Source organism: Lepidochelys kempii, chromosome 8 (genome assembly GCF_965140265.1).
Source record: "Lepidochelys kempii isolate rLepKem1 chromosome 8, rLepKem1.hap2, whole genome shotgun sequence".
In the NCBI taxonomy this organism is placed as follows: Eukaryota; Metazoa; Chordata; order Testudines; family Cheloniidae; genus Lepidochelys; species Lepidochelys kempii.
This window is the reverse complement of record NC_133263.1, coordinates 23,263,149-23,278,820: the sequence shown is the minus strand read 5'-3', so window position 1 is coordinate 23,278,820 and position 15,672 is coordinate 23,263,149. Positions and strand designations below refer to the sequence as shown.

The 15,672-nt window shown below is 39.1% G+C and overlaps 1 protein-coding gene across 5 annotated transcripts in view; it reads right to left on the bottom strand.

The window, feature by feature from the left end:
- The window catches only part of TTC1 (tetratricopeptide repeat domain 1), a 65,921-nt gene that overhangs the window by 31,285 nt on the left and 18,964 nt on the right, over nt 1–15,672 (bottom strand). For 4 of the 5 annotated variants that reach the window (XM_073355871.1, XM_073355867.1, XM_073355868.1 and 1 more), the window contains exon 7: nt 7,644–7,698. In XM_073355871.1, coding sequence (XP_073211972.1) covers nt 7,644–7,698 — 55 coding nt within the window. Of the gene's footprint in view, nt 1–6,613; nt 6,709–7,643; nt 7,699–15,672 lie in introns of those variants that run through there. The other variant, XM_073355872.1, reaches the window with a different exon arrangement.

Sequence of the window (15,672 nt, the reverse complement as noted above, 5' to 3'; positions counted from 1 at the left end):
GGACGACAGTCTCATATTTTGCACTGTGCACAATGAAAATGATGTATCTGCAACGTGGCAGCACACAGATCTAGGCAGGATCAGGGCCCCATTGTGCTAGGCACTGTACAAACACCAGACAGTACAAAGTAGCTCATATATAGTACATCAGATCTCAAAATGCTTTACAAAGCAGGGAAGTATCTCTGTTTTAAAGATGGGGAAACAGGTGGAAAGAGATGACGCAGCAAGTCTATGACAGAGGTGGGAACAGGACTCCCGTCTCCTGAGTTCCAATCAAGTGGAACTACGAGGACTGCTGTATGCTATGACAGTATTTCAGATCAATTTAAATTCCACCTGCAATAGACCAAAAATGCAGCACTGTTTCCACTGTAATTTAATCAATCTCAGACGATTTAGGGTTTCGGGGGGGTAATGGGGAACAGAAAGGAAAGGTAAAGAAAGTCAGTTGCTTGAGCACATCTCCGTTCCATGCAGTGGCTGGTCTTTCAGAAGTATAACTGATGAAAATCATTATTACTTCTACATCTATACTCCTCTGTTTTCCATATAATTCAGATTTCAGTTCAAAGGGCTAATTCACTAGTGGATATTCCTTAAAGAGTCAGTGAATTTAGGTTGGTCTTTGGAGATCAACATCAAAATTCTGCAGTCTTAAGATAACTATATTTATGCAGAAACAATGCCAGTGTCATCAGGCTTTCAGCTTATTTTATCCAGAAAGACCTCGTCTATACCAGAGTAGCTGGCTTTCAGGGCAATCTTTGCTTTTAATTCAATTTTCCATCTGGGTTAATTGAGACAAGGAGATCAAGTGAATTGGCTAAGGTCACTCAGTGAGAGGCTCAGCTAGATTAGCTTCCTAGTACCACGGCCATTGCTTTAACCTCACTAATGAACTATTAAGACAAGTAGTTTATAATTTACACTGCATCCTGAAAGCTTTTTGGTCATAGAACTTGGAAGTTCTTCATAGTGTCTATGTCATCAGGATAAATAGCTACCTTTGTATTTGGAAACAAAGAATTGGTCATTGCTTAGCTTCAATCTTTTGGGTGAGCAGTGTCTTTGTCTAACAGTAGAAGAATCTTGGCATAGTTTGGATCTCTGGCACATTCTTGGAGCCAGTTGTAAACAAGTTATGAATCATCCAACCGCTGCAGCTGGCCCAGGAGTATGCAGATAAGTCCTGTGTCAGGAAACAGTGAAGGGCCTTTTCTAATCAGAGTTAGTGTGTCGGCCCTTTTCCGGTCATACTGAAGCCAACAAACAAAAAATAACTCTCTTGGTATTCTTGCAAGCTAAGCCATTCGTTTTGGAAGCCAGATGCTGTGTAATATATCTGATATTTCAAGCCCTCTCTCTCTAGAAATCTGCTCAATCATTAAGCAATAGTTGGGTTACAGTCCATCTTCTGATTTAAGTCTTTTTGAGACATCCATAGCGGCCTCTTTTGTTGCTACTCATTTAAGTCCAAAATGAAAGACTTACTTTTTCCAGGAACTCTGGCCCAAACACAGTTCCTTCTGCTTACAGCACATAAACCCATCATTGTAGAAGGGCATGCCCTCCCACCCCCTCACTACTGGATTAAGGTTTGTTCTCTCTCACACACGTGCACACACACCATCTCTTAAAGAATAACTGTGCTTGGAAACACAAGTGACTCAGCAACAAAGTGTTCTTACCTCTCAGCAGTCAAGTGCTTATTTGTCCTGGAGCAATGTCAGGTTTTCTTCTTTCAGAGAGTTAGTGTTTACTCACAACAAGGTTATTTTGATGGACATTAATCTTGACATTTTAAAAGGCATCATTCGCACATAATCTACTGTGTCCACTCTCTACTTGGAGTTTCACCATAAGAATTTATTAGACAATACATTATAACTATTTACAGATTCCCCATTAACCTCTCAAATACTGCTGAAATCAAGAAATGAGGCGTAGAAATGTGTGTAATCTATTATCATTCAGCTGGATGAAATTTAACTCCCCCTGGCAATCACGATCAGTAGACAGATACACAGGAGTACACCTTGTTAGTTTGTTTATGAACAGATCTGATATTCATCGCTACTGAGTCTTGTAATTCTTCTAATATAAACCTGCAAATATTACCTGTTTTGTTTAGAAATCAAAAGATAAGCAGAACAGTGCTTTGAAATTTCTCCTGTTCTACATAGCAAACATAATATTAATGGATTAAAAAAACCAAGGCATATTAATTTGCATTATGAGTTTTCACCCGTGAGCAAAGTACTGCATTTCTAACAACGTAAGTGAACAAGTTAAAAAGAGCAGGGCAAGTCTGCTCCCCTCCCTCAATCATGTGTTAAAAATGAAGTAAAAAGCAAGCTCACAACTGATGTAGATTTAGTTGCCGACTATTTCACATGATCTCACATTCTCCATATCTGTAGCATCAGGGCTTAGCAGACTAGTCAGAGCTTGCCTTCTAGCAGAAAGGAGCAATTCTCATTCTCTTAGGCACTAAATCTAATGAACATTTGCTGATCTCAAATAGCTGGCAAAAAAAGAGGTGCTGAGGAAAGCTTGTGAGAAAGGAAATCAGGTGCTCTGTTTTGATAGGCTTTCCTATTGGTTATTAATGTGATTATGCACTAAGCACACTTTGCAGTTTTCTGGTGTGCTCTTATTTATGCCCTTTACACAGAGGTATCCATTACTTTTTATATGATTTGGCAAATTTAATGAACAGGAGGAATTGGGTCAAATAGATTGGGCAACAGTGCAAGCGGCACACTGCCTACAGATTGTATAGAAAGTTTTGGCAATTTGATACTTCTCTTTTCCTTTTGTAGTACGTGCAGAAAACCTGTACATAAACAGCAAACTGCTGAAAAACCAGCATTTAGGTCTTAAGCTTCCAGTAAACAGGTGGGTTATGGTTATCATCAATGAATCAATCAAAAGAGAGGCAGCAAATAAAAACAAACTGAGATGGGCTACTGCATGTTCATGTCCTATGCATTACAGTTGTAACCATGTCTGTCCCAGGGGTGAGGTAATATCTTTTATTGGACCAACTTCTGCGGGTGAGAGAGAAAGCTTGTCTCTCTCTCTCTCATCAACAAAAGTTGGTCCAATAAAAGATATTACCTCACCTACCTTGTCTCTCTAATGTTCATGTCCTGGCAACTTAAGTTAGGCATAAGGTGTTCACACTGAGGAAGTCAAAAGCAAATAAAAGTCATGCAAATATATTGTATATCTGCAAAGATTTGCATAAAGTTAAGCTTTTGCCATGTTTGTGAAATTGATAAAGCAGAAGTTAGTGTCAAGTGATTATTCCAAACAGGCAAGAGGCAGCAGTCATCTGCAGAGGCTGGCTGGAAGCATGAAAATCACTTAATGTGAATGCCAGTCTTTAGGTATTTCTACAGTAGTTTAAAGCTTTAAGGAGAAACAGGCATAGTCTGACACCAAAGTGATTTTTATGTTCCCATCTTTATTCTGTCAGTGGTTTACTGCCATATGCACCAACACATTCACATGCAAAAATGCCCAGCCAGGCAATCCATAAGAAAAATCCAGGCAAGAATGTGTACACTGACTTATTTACACACAACTGATTAAAATGCTGTGGTTTTGTGCTCCTGGCACATTGTGCTGTAACAAGTAACAGCGGAATAAGAGTAAGCAGGAAACACTCTATGCAACACTTGGGAAAGGAGCAACTAACTCTACATATTAAAATGTTGAGGTTTGTTTATACCTATGTGTAGCTTTCAAGACAAGGTGTTAGTTTGCTGATTTAAGTCTGTCCTTGGGAAAGAGTATATTTCTATCTAGAAGAATAAAAACCTAGGAAATTGATGTTACTCGTTGCTTTAGCCATGGTGGACAGACTTTAATCTGTAAAACCACATGGTGAACCCCTACCAAAGAATGCTGTTAGCTGCTCTCCAGTACCCTGATCTTGCAGAGACTTAAGTGCATACTTAGTTTTTACAGGAAAAGGGGCTAAGTTGCCAGAGCTTTGAAGAGATGCACTAAATATATTGCACTCTCTTTGACAGCCCCTGAGAAGAGGAGTGGGGCAGGGGCATTCTCATCACTAGCACCCAAGGTGATCTACCATGTACTCACTGTGTAAGTGCCTTAAGAAAGGTGGTGAAGAAAACAGTTGTCAAAGTACTGCAAATATGAGAAATTTTCAAAAAATAATTAGAAGCTTAAATTTAAAAAGTTATTTTTAAAAAAGGACCAAAGCTCTTTTGTTGATGCATAATGCACGTTTGATAGGCAGAGCAAAGAGTCACAAAAACTAATTTATGTTTCAGACAGATGAAGATTGGCTGGGTGAGATTTCATGTAGCTAAGTCTACTGCTCTCAAGAACGGGACTGTCTTGCAGTAAGCGAAAGAGCTTGAGCCTAGAAAGCACATACAGGAGGAAGAGACTTCAGGTCCCCCTCTAATTTCATTACTCACTAATTATGGTAACACTTATCTATCTGGAGTAACTCTGAAAAGTCAGGGTATCTTGCGTACACGTTTTAATTGTATGACCACAGCACATCCTTCAAATGGCCATGCCTCAAGACTCCCATTCCCAGCTGGGGTACAAGGAACTTTACTGTGAAGTGGCAAGTTCAGGGGACTAGCCTGATCAAAAATCAGTTTTCCAAATGTAGTTTTTAACTCTCCTATTGTGCCTATGTATTACAATGATTCTCCAAACATACCTGCTGCAACATTGATTGCTAATGGAACAAATAAAATAATACTTAGGTGTTACAGAGTACTTTTCATGGCACAAGACACTATGTCAAGCCGACAGTTTATGTCAAGCCCTAAGACTACTATATCAAATCAACATCTCTTGCACAAGTAAATTTAATGCATGTAGGGTTGGATGCCTCACCACATCTCCCAGAAATCCAGTCAGCAGCTTGGCTGCGTGCGTGCATCCATGCAGCTGTATATGACTGCTGATGGACTTAAGTCATTGCTCAGCTCTGGCACTAGGGACTCTACTCCTTATTTGGAGGTAAAACTCCTAACAAAGGACCAGAGTCTGATCTCAGTTACACCAATTTAAATCCAAAAGCCAGAACTTCACTGGATTTAGTGAGATCAGATGTAGCCTGAAGTCTCCTCTCTGCATCAGTGAAAAGCACAGGATAGGGCTTTCATTGGCTTTCATTGCTAAGTCTATTGTTTTAACACAGCCTCACATGATTAGGAATGAAATCTTTCTGCCATCAGTACCATTAGCAATAATTCTGACAGAAAAACAAAGTCCCCCAAAAGCTCCAGAGACCTTTTTCACACAGATAGATATCTAGCTCACTATACTCAAACCTAACCCCAAATCCTGAAAGCAAATATCTTCCTTCTCAAATCATCCACCTTCATAATTTATTTAGATCAGCACCACACTTTACATCGTATTGAGCCTCTTACAAATATGGCTGCTGAAACTGGTAACGTGCCACAGCTCTAGAAATCCTTATTATATGCAACTTCACTTAAGGCTACTGGGAATAGACAAGTACAGAGCAGGAGTAGCTGGAGGACTCAGCTTTCAGCCTCACTGCTCTACAGAGTTCAATTTAAGAAAACACTGACTTCAGCAGAAGCTCTTGAAACAATCCTTCCTTCCTAGGGATTACACAGTGCACAAGACAGATGGAATGTTTTTAACCTGGCTCTTACTAGATTACTCAAAGGATGGGTAAAAAAAAAACTAACACACACACACACACGTATGAGAACTTTTTAGCTACTATTATCAACCTGAGGCTGACTAACCAGATCAGTAAAAAATTGTTTCTAGATTTTTCAGTTTGTTTTGTGCATTCAACAGCACTGTGTATAGTCAGTTTCAGTTTGTGCCCTGTGTGATCACTTGCCCTTTTATGTATGCATCTTCCAAACAACATTAATAATAAACGGAGAGAGGATTTTTTGTAAAAATAATAAAATAAGGAAAATAAAATAATAAAAGCACCAAAAGTGTCTGGACAACTCTGGCAGTGGCATAGTGCCTACCAACAGTTACCAACTCATATTTTCAAACTGACTAGATGTCAATTAACACTATGCTTTAAATACAAGAGAGAATGCAATATTTGGGCTGCTGAAAATTGCATCCAATATTCCAATTACTATTTTTTAAAAAGTATTCTAAGCATCCAATTTTCATCTGTGTTTAGCCAGGGAACTAAGACTTCATACAAGAAGATTACTTACACTCATGAAAACCACATCTGAAAACCAATCATATTTGGCCAATGTATACTAAATAATAATTCTATTTTTTTTTTTTGGCCATTTCCTTATTTCTGAGCATTGCATGCAGGTGCTCAGACACCGCAATCACAGGGGCATATAAGTACTTAGAATCTAATTAAATCAATGAGAAGACTGTTTTCCCTGAACAATTTCATTAACAGTACCCTTTGGCACAAATTTGTCTGAGAGGCAGCATAGTTCAGTGAATAGAGCATTGGGCTGGAAGTCAGGAGACTGTTCTATTTCCAGAGAGCCTAATGACCTGCTGTGATGCTTTGGGTGAGTCACTTCACCTTTGTGCCTCAATTTTCCCATGTGTAAAATGGGGATACTGATATTTACCCTCCTATTTGAGATCCATGGATGGAGACTGTCACAGAGCCAAGTAGTTTTTCACAGCCATTCTTTTATGCACAGCAGATTCAGAGATACATCGGCACTAGAGCTGGAAAAACAGTTTTGTTTGAAAAACTGACACAAAACTGCCTCTAAGAAAAAAATGTGTCTTTGCCAAATTTGTTTTTGAAATTTTCCAGTTTAACAAAAATGGAAACATTTCTGAAAAAGACTGAAATGTTTCCAACAATTTGATTTTTGTGTGAGGAAAATATTTCACATTTTTTGATCAGCTGGACTATGCACTTTACAAACAAGACTTGAATAATTTAAAAAATGTTATCCCATTAGGAAACTGGTAGAAAGTCTTTTAGGTCTGAAGGGAAAGGAAATTTGGTATTTTTATAGACCCTTGTCCACATCTATTTTCAGAGTTTGGTATAAAAGAAAACGGACATTCTTTTTGCAGAAGAGATTGAGTTCTTTTCTAGAAGGACAGGTCAGAAGTGTGACTAGGGTGACCAGATGGCAAGTGTGAAAAATTGGGATGGGGGGGAGGGGTAAAACAGGCATCTATTTAAGACAAAGCCCCAAATATCAGGACTGTCCCTATAAAACTGGGACATCTGGTCACTGTAAGTGTGACACGTCGGCACCCCTGTGAGGTGAAAGACTGCATGACAGAGCTATGTGTAGCACAAGCAAGAAAGTGATTCACTTTTCACAAGTACTAAAAATTTAAATTTTTCTTGTTGAGTGTCTCTGACAGTTGCTTCCTCAATAATGGTTTCAGCAAGGCAATTTCAAGCAGTAGAATTTTCCATGGCCAGGGAGGGGGGAAGAACCCACAAAAACAAAACAAGCTCCTCCCCCAAAACAGACATCTAGTAAGATTTTTTTTTTCCCTTTTAAACAACAAGTGCTTTGGGAGATTTACCCACTTTTGTCTACAAAGAATTTTACCTAGTCATGCAGTTTTGTTATTTCTACAAAACTTGTCATAAAGATTACTGTGCACACAAATTATATGCATGAATTACTTACCTAACATTTCTGTTTTTAATTTTTCATTCCGCTCTTCAATCTGTCTAGGTAATCGCTGAAAGAGTGTAAGAGAAGACCAGATTCAGAAGGATACTTTTGGCAATCTTATCAGATAAATGTATATACTGTATTTTGCATACACATACCCAGGTCGTAGACCCACTACTTAAGGTCTAAAAGAAATACAGATGTAAAACACAGACATTTCCATCTTGTTTAAAAAACCTAACATCTGCCCTATTAGATGGGGGAAAAAATCAACGTTCATTTATAAATAATTTTTCATGTCTAGGTTAAGGTGGTCAGATGAAGCCTATTTGCTTTCTCCTATTTTAATTGAAAAGCAAATAGAATTAAAAAAAAAAAGACAGAATCAAAATCTATTTTTAGCTATATCTCCAGTGTGGCACTTATTAGTCTTGATAAAAGAGACTGTAAAAAGCCGACTGCAACCAGGCACCGTGTTTAAGTTATGAACACAGACATACTGGGTGTGGGAGGTGAAGGGGAGATTGCTGGGAATCTGGGTCATTTGCATGAGATTGTAGAGAACTTCCATTTTATGAAACATATTAGAAAATTTCAGATGGTACTTTTGCCAGCTGTTCTTTAAATTTGCTATTTATGCACTTCAGGATCTCTTGTTTTAATAAAGAAGTACCTTGTTATGTAAGACATGACACACCCAAATCTGAGAGATGACAGAATGTTAGAGATCAAGGACTCTATCCTGCAAGTTCCTCCATGGTGGAGGGGAACTCCAGCACCCATATGAAGTCACACTGTGCAGTATCTGGGTCCTAGTTACATACTCTTCTTGCTATTGAGTATCGCATTAGGCCTTTGGTGCAATCCTCAACAATGAAAGCTTGCAAGTTTATTTTAAAACAAGGATATTAGGCAATTTTACACAAAGTCTTAAATTTCTAGAAGTCAAGGATTTCTTAAAATTATGCCTAAAACAGTTGCTAAGCCATCAAGTCAGCTCACACCCTTATAGTGCATTCTACAATGAGCTCTTGCCAGATGAATACCATGAAAATATTAACGAGAAGTTTGTTGCATTGTAAGTGTATACAGTACTTCACCAAGACAGAATTAAGGGATTAAATTTACCATTTTGGTAAAGAAAAAGAGGAGCAGTCTAATGTATATTGATTCACAGAACCATCACTGTTATAACAAAATTAAAATGTAGTATGGATGACATCCATTCATTGTACATCACATATATATTCAAAGGAATTTTTCTGTTGTGCTCATCAGCTTATAACAGAGCATTTAAGGGAGTAATTCTATGCATTGAAAAACTGCAATCACAGCTCTTAATGCTAGCAACTCTTTTTGCTGGAGATAGACCTGTGAAGGAGCAGAGACAGAATAGCTCCAGAAGTACCCTCCATAGATACATAAACAACAATCACTGATTATAACAGGTGAGGAATTCACTTCTCACCTGCTCCTGGAACTCTAGAGATCTTTATATGTGTAATTCACTTTTCAGGGGGGATAAGCAGGAGTTGGGAATGAGTGAATGGGGTATTCAGAGGTAGAGGAATCTCAGTTTCAGGAAAGGGTGGAGATACCAGGTAGGAGGAAGGGTACAGAGTGTTCCAGATTCCCCTAACTATAGGTAGTGGGTTCCACGCATAGCTGTAATATGTCGTTAGCAATTCCCTCACGTAGGTAAGCACAGTAGATCCCTAATACTAGCTTTGACATAGACTTAGTTTATTAAGAATCCATGACATAATGATTCTGCAGCCACAGAGTTGAGTGCACAAGAACATCAACAGTAACAAAACTTATTTATATGCTATTATAAAATTATTAGAACATTTTTTAAAAGATCAAGACCTCTCCAGTTAGAACCTTTGAACACAGAACGTTTGAACTGTAGGAAAATTTTGCATTTTGTTGGATTATTTTTATACACCACCACCATAAAAAACTCTGAAACTAGGGTTACAGTTTCAAAATGCTGGATTTTAAATTATTCTTTTCTTGTAACAGTTTGCTTCTGAAGTTGGATAAAGAACTAGAACTGAAGTTTGCTTCGTGTGTTACATTCTGTAATTTAAAGCCTTTCTGAGCCATTATATGTAGGTTAGCTGTCCTGACATTTTTTTATATCTATATAAACAAACACCTATTTATAACAAAGAAAGAAGCTCCTGGAGAGAGAGCTGCTTTTTAAGGTTTCTTTACAGACCATTGCAGGCTGGTAGAGACACGAGATTACAAATATCAGCATTGGGTTATTTGTTCTGTTTTTGTTTGTTTTGCTTTTAAAAGTATGTCCTTGAAAACTCCAGGTGCCTTTGCTGTCCTGTATTAGAGGGTTGGCAGGTATGTGGGGGCAAAGATGCCCCTTTGAGTTTCCACCATTACTGCACCCATGGAAGAATGTCTTGCTATGCCAGAGCTTCAATACTAACGAGAAAAAAATAGGCTTAAAAAAAAAAAAGTCAGAAAAACTGCAGGAGTGAGGGCTGTTAGGGTATGGAATAGACCCTAATTTTCTAGAAACCACATTGTTCATTTACAGCTAGATCAGACAGTTGTGCAGGATAATGCACCGAAAGATAGCCAGAAAGGCTTTTCAACAGATATTCTCTGAGGAGTGGCTCCCACGGAGGAATGCAAAAACTTAAACTCCCCTCCTGCCTCTCAATGATATTGATCCCCACTGAACTAGTTATTTCTGCTAAAGTAAGTAGCAGTGATAGTGAAAGATCCAATGTTAACATTAATGTGTGCCACTGCAGTGGTGTGTAGACAAGCCCTCAGTATCTTGCAAGGGGTATATTGCAAATTGGACTGAAATAAGACAGGTGACAAACCAGGGTATGTAGGCATCACTTACTCTCTCTTTACTTCCCAACTACAAAAATAAGGATAATTACCCAACATGAAAGCACTTTTTAAAGCTACACATCAAAGAGAGCACTGTGTCCATCCCTGACCGGTACAAGGTCGTGAGTGTCTCACGTGTCCCTTCCTGACTGGTACAAGGTGTCAAGCGTCTCGTGCAGTCAGGCTCTATCAGCATTAGGTACATTTTCACTGGAAAAGGTCTTTTGTGATTCTGAAACTCACATTAGATTGGTTTTGCAGGCAGTACATTAGCAATGAGAACTAATGTCTATTGCCTAGTTTACACTTAAAAGTTTTGCTGGCATAGTTATGGTGGCTAGGCGTTTTATTTTTTCTAAAGTCACACCCCTTGACATAGCTATTCCAGCAAAAGCCCCAATGTAGATGCAGTTATACCAAACACGAGGCTCTCCTTTTGGCAGTATAGCTTATTTTATTCAGGGAACTGGTTTAAGCAATACCAGCAAAAGAATTCTTTTGCTAGTATAAATTGCATCACTGCTAGCTGCTAAACCAGCAAATCCTTTCTAGTGTAGGCAAGGTCTATGACCGTTTAAATAAGAGAATTTTCAACTAGCCAAAAAGCCTTCTTTCTTTTTTTGGTAACATGTTGTTAAATTTAGCATTAATGATGGCCAGTGGCTCACATTCCACAGACTATGGTTTACTTGTGGTGGTTTGTTGACACCTGGCTGTTCATATGGCTCTTCTGTTTTCAGCTGAGCAACTGCATCTTGATTCATTAGGAAGGCTTTTGATACAGTCCTACATGACACTCATAAGCAAACTAAGGAAATGCAGCCTAGATAAAATTACTATCAATGTGGGTGTATGCTTTGTTGAGACTTTACTCAGAGTAGTTTATCAATGGTTTGCTGTCAAACTGTGTGGGCATATCTAGTGGGGTCCCATAATGGTCAGTCCTGGGTCCAGGTCATTAATGACTTGGATAGTGGCGAGAGTGCTTATAAAGTTTGCAGATGAAAACCAAGATGGGAGAGGTTGCAGGCACTTTGAAGGAATGGATTAGAATTCAAAACAACCTTGACAAGTTGGAGAATTGGTCTGAAATAAACATGAAATTCAACACAGACAAATGAGAAACCAAATACACATCTAGCCAGTTATTCCCCATTTTGTAGTTAGTAATACTGCCGAAAAGGATCTGGGCGTTACAGAGAATTACAAATTGAATATGAGTCAGCAATGTGAAGCAGTTGTAAAAGGCTAATATCATTCTGGAGAGTATTTAACAGGAGTGTGACCTGTAAAACACAGGAGGTAACTGTCCTGCTCTACTTGGCACTGGTCAGGCCTCAGTTAAAGTACTGTATCCAATTCTGGGGGACTTACTTAGGAAAGATGCGGACAAATTGAAGACAGTCCCAAGAAGAGCAACAAAAATAATAAAAGATTTAGGAAAGCTAACCTATGAGGAAAAGTTAATAAAGATGGGCACGTTTAGTATTGAGAAAAGACGACTGAAGCTGGGACCTAATAGTAGTCTCAAACAGGTTAAGGTCTGTTATGAATAGAACTGTGATCAGTTCTCCGTGTCCACTGAACGTTGGACAAATAGTAGTGGGCTTAATCTGCAGCAAGAAAGATTTATGTTAGAAAGTTTTTCCTAATATTTATCTATAAGGGTGGTTAAGCTCTGGAAGCAGCTGCCAAGATACTGTGTGAAATCACCATCATTGGAAGTTTTGAAGGATAGGCTAGACAAACACCTGTCAGGGATGGTCTAGGTTTACTTGGTCCTGCCTCATCACATGGGGCTGGGCTTGATGACTTCTTGAGGTCTCTTCCACCCCTACATTTCTATAATTCTGTCATTAAGAGGCATTTAGATGCACCATGTATGCTTTCCTAATATTACTTTCTGATATAATCAACTGCAGTGGGTATCACACAGAGAGGTTATACAATTTTGAAGGGGAAGTGGTCTACAGAGTCTTGAATGGAAGAAGGGTCCATGAAACATTTTATAGAGATGTGGTGCACTGTGTCACAGTTTGAGAAACTTTGCTATCCCACATTTTGCACAGATTGTTTTATAATGAACATTTTTCCAGAAAAATTGCAGTATGTACCAGATATTAAATCAGTGAAATGCAGACACTTTAGAGAAGTAAAATACCCCAATATACCCTACATTGCAAGAACAACAAAAATTAGGAAAGACTCTGCTAAAAAGAGAACAAGTACAACAACAGCAAGGACAAAAAAGGGAGGAAAAGAAGAGTCCATGTATTATAGGAATACCTATAGATTTTAGGGACTATGGTGCTAAAATACAGGATATGCTAGAAGCTACAGAAAGTAAGAGAATCATTGATTTCTCAGTTAAGGTCTCCAGAATTTTTAACTGAATTATTAGATTAAGAAGTCATGGCTTCAGTGAAGAGCAAAATGATAAACAAGGATAACGACATATTTACGCATGTATTTCTAGAACATCATAGCCCCAGCACATCTGTTACACATGAAACTAATGATGGGTGACAAGCTTGTCAATTCACTAGGCTGTTACCAAGAGCTGTGTGCTTAGGAGGGTATTCTGCCCTCATCTAGAGACATATGCAATTTACATTAGCATTAGTGGGAGTTACATATACACACACACACACCACTAGCAGAAGAGAATCCTACTTAATGATCCAGTCTCAAAAAACGTAGTTTCAGTTCTGGTTTCAAGCCAAGGTTCTCTCTGGTTGTTTCCAGTGCTACTCCTAGAGCAGCATAATGGGTTTTTAACAGAAAATGAAATTTATTTTAAGTTGTACAGTGCAGAATTAGAACATTGGGTATCAATTTAAGTAATTTTAGAGTGTTTTATATCAAATCGAACTATACAGAAGTTTAAGCAGTTTTTAAACTGCCAGCAGGCTTTAAAATGTAAGACCATTCAATTATATGATCAAAATGTTCAAACTTGGAGCCTCAAAGTTAATAGTGCTGGACAAATACATGAAGGCATGCATACAAACCACAAAAACAGTCCCTGCCCCCAAGGAGCCTGCAATTGACACACAAATGGTAGGAGAGGAAACAGGCACAGAGATGTCATGCGGCAAGTCAATAACAGAGCTGGAATTAGAATCCAGGTGTCCTCATTCCCAGTCCAGTGTCCTATTCACTAGATCAAATTGCCTCTCATATACAATTTTAGAACTAAAGATGTACACACAGGGGCTTCAATGGAGCTACACCAATTCTCATGAAGTGATCTTCTCCATAACAGGGAGTTAGCATTTTGAATTCAATGCTAGATCTAAATGTTCAAAATTTGGGGTAGGTGTGGGTAGTTCAAGCCAGTCATGACTGAAAACCTCAAAAAAAAAAAAAAAAAAAAGATTCAGTTCACACTCTTCTTTTTTCCTGGGAAGGTGCGATTGAGTCCCAGGTTAACATTAAGTGCATTTTTTAAAAATAAATAAAAGTTAGCGATTTTAGGGTCAGATGTTTAAAGTTCTTAAGTCTTGACCTAACTGCTCTAATGAAGTCAATGGGAGATTTACCACGGACTTCTATGGAAGAAAACCTAGGGCATTGCTGAGCAGTTTCAAAAATCCCATCATTAACCAACACCTGTGCCACAGGCGTGCTATGTTGCTGACATTTATGCAGTCTTTCTAGATGCGTATCCTTCTCAATGATAGCAAAGTGGAGGCACTGGGCCTATCTAGGAAGCCCTACCACTCCATTACTCTGAGACTGGGTCCCCAGCTTCAGCACTCCTTCCCACCCCCAACCCACGCTGGCTTCTTCAGTAGATCCCAATAAGCTTGAGCTTGGGCCTATACTGGAGATTTATCCTCTTGGGAGCTATGCAACCAGCAGATGTTTGCAGTGACACAGGACAACCTTTTCAAAGCAAAACATTATTAGCCAACTGGAATACAATAGTTAGGGCCATTGGGTTCAAACGGTAAAAAAGCCAGAACGTGTTTAGTTAGGTGGGTGCCGCTTTGTCCAGGCATGCAAAGCAAATTACATGGTTGCTGCAAAATTTCCCTAGCCTTCGCGAACTAGTCCTGGACTGAAAACCTATGTTCTACCATGCTGGAACATCATTCTCTTCCATGTCTCGTAAACACCTCAGTCATGTGTTGTAGATTCCAGGCATGCTATTTTCACGTGTACTCTCCTCCCTCTCCTGTGCTCTGTTGCAGGTAGGAGATGGTTGTGATCAGACAGTCCACTTGGCTGGCAGTCATTAAAGTTAATGGTCCAGTTGTTAGTCTTCTACTGTATCTCCAAGATAGCCTCATTCACATGCTGGCAGTTCTTGATAGTCCATTCATACCAACCCCAACATGTCTTCATCACTTTTACCCTTCACAACAAGTGGGTAGCAATATGAGTGAGGAAACTGAGTCACATACAGAAATTTCCCACATTCTCCACAACAACATATCAAAAGGTAACTTCAGTAAACAATGCATATGAAATAGAATCAAGTATACCCATCAAAAGGAAAACAAGGAACGTCTGAGAACTGCAAACAACCAACATAAAAACATGTATTATATCAGAGAATGGCATTATCCATGTTCTTCTCAATATGCTCAAGGAAATGTCCTCAGGCCAGACTACAGACTGGACGCTCTCTCTGTTTTACATCCATATTAACTGCAATTTTATTTCAAGTATTGAAGTAGTTGGAGTTTTAGTGGGTGGAGCACTTGCAGCTAGCTCCCACTGCAGTTGACATGCTGGGTGCGACCTGCATGCTGGCAGGCTGTGAGCAACCCAACTTGGAAGCTACAATAGCAAAGCACTGCAAGGCACCCAAAGTGGCATGACAGGGGTGTCAGCCCCTCACTGGTCTGGACTGCTCTGCAGAATGTCTCACAGTGGAAAATACAAGCAGCCTCTGAGAGGAGCAGTCAGAGTACCTATCCCTTCCTGCCTCCCTGGACATTCTACAGACTGTTTCTAATCTACCAAATCCACCACCACTTTTCACACTAAGAATTAAAGTGCTAAATACCGTCAGAAAAGCACTTCCTGCTGGAACGTCACACAAATAGCTGCTTAAAACCTGGAAACAGTCCATGGCAGCGACTTTAAATCCCCATTGACTAGGGACTGTATACAGGTCAGATTTGGGTTCCAGGAAGTTAAGCATTTACCTTTATTCTTCCAA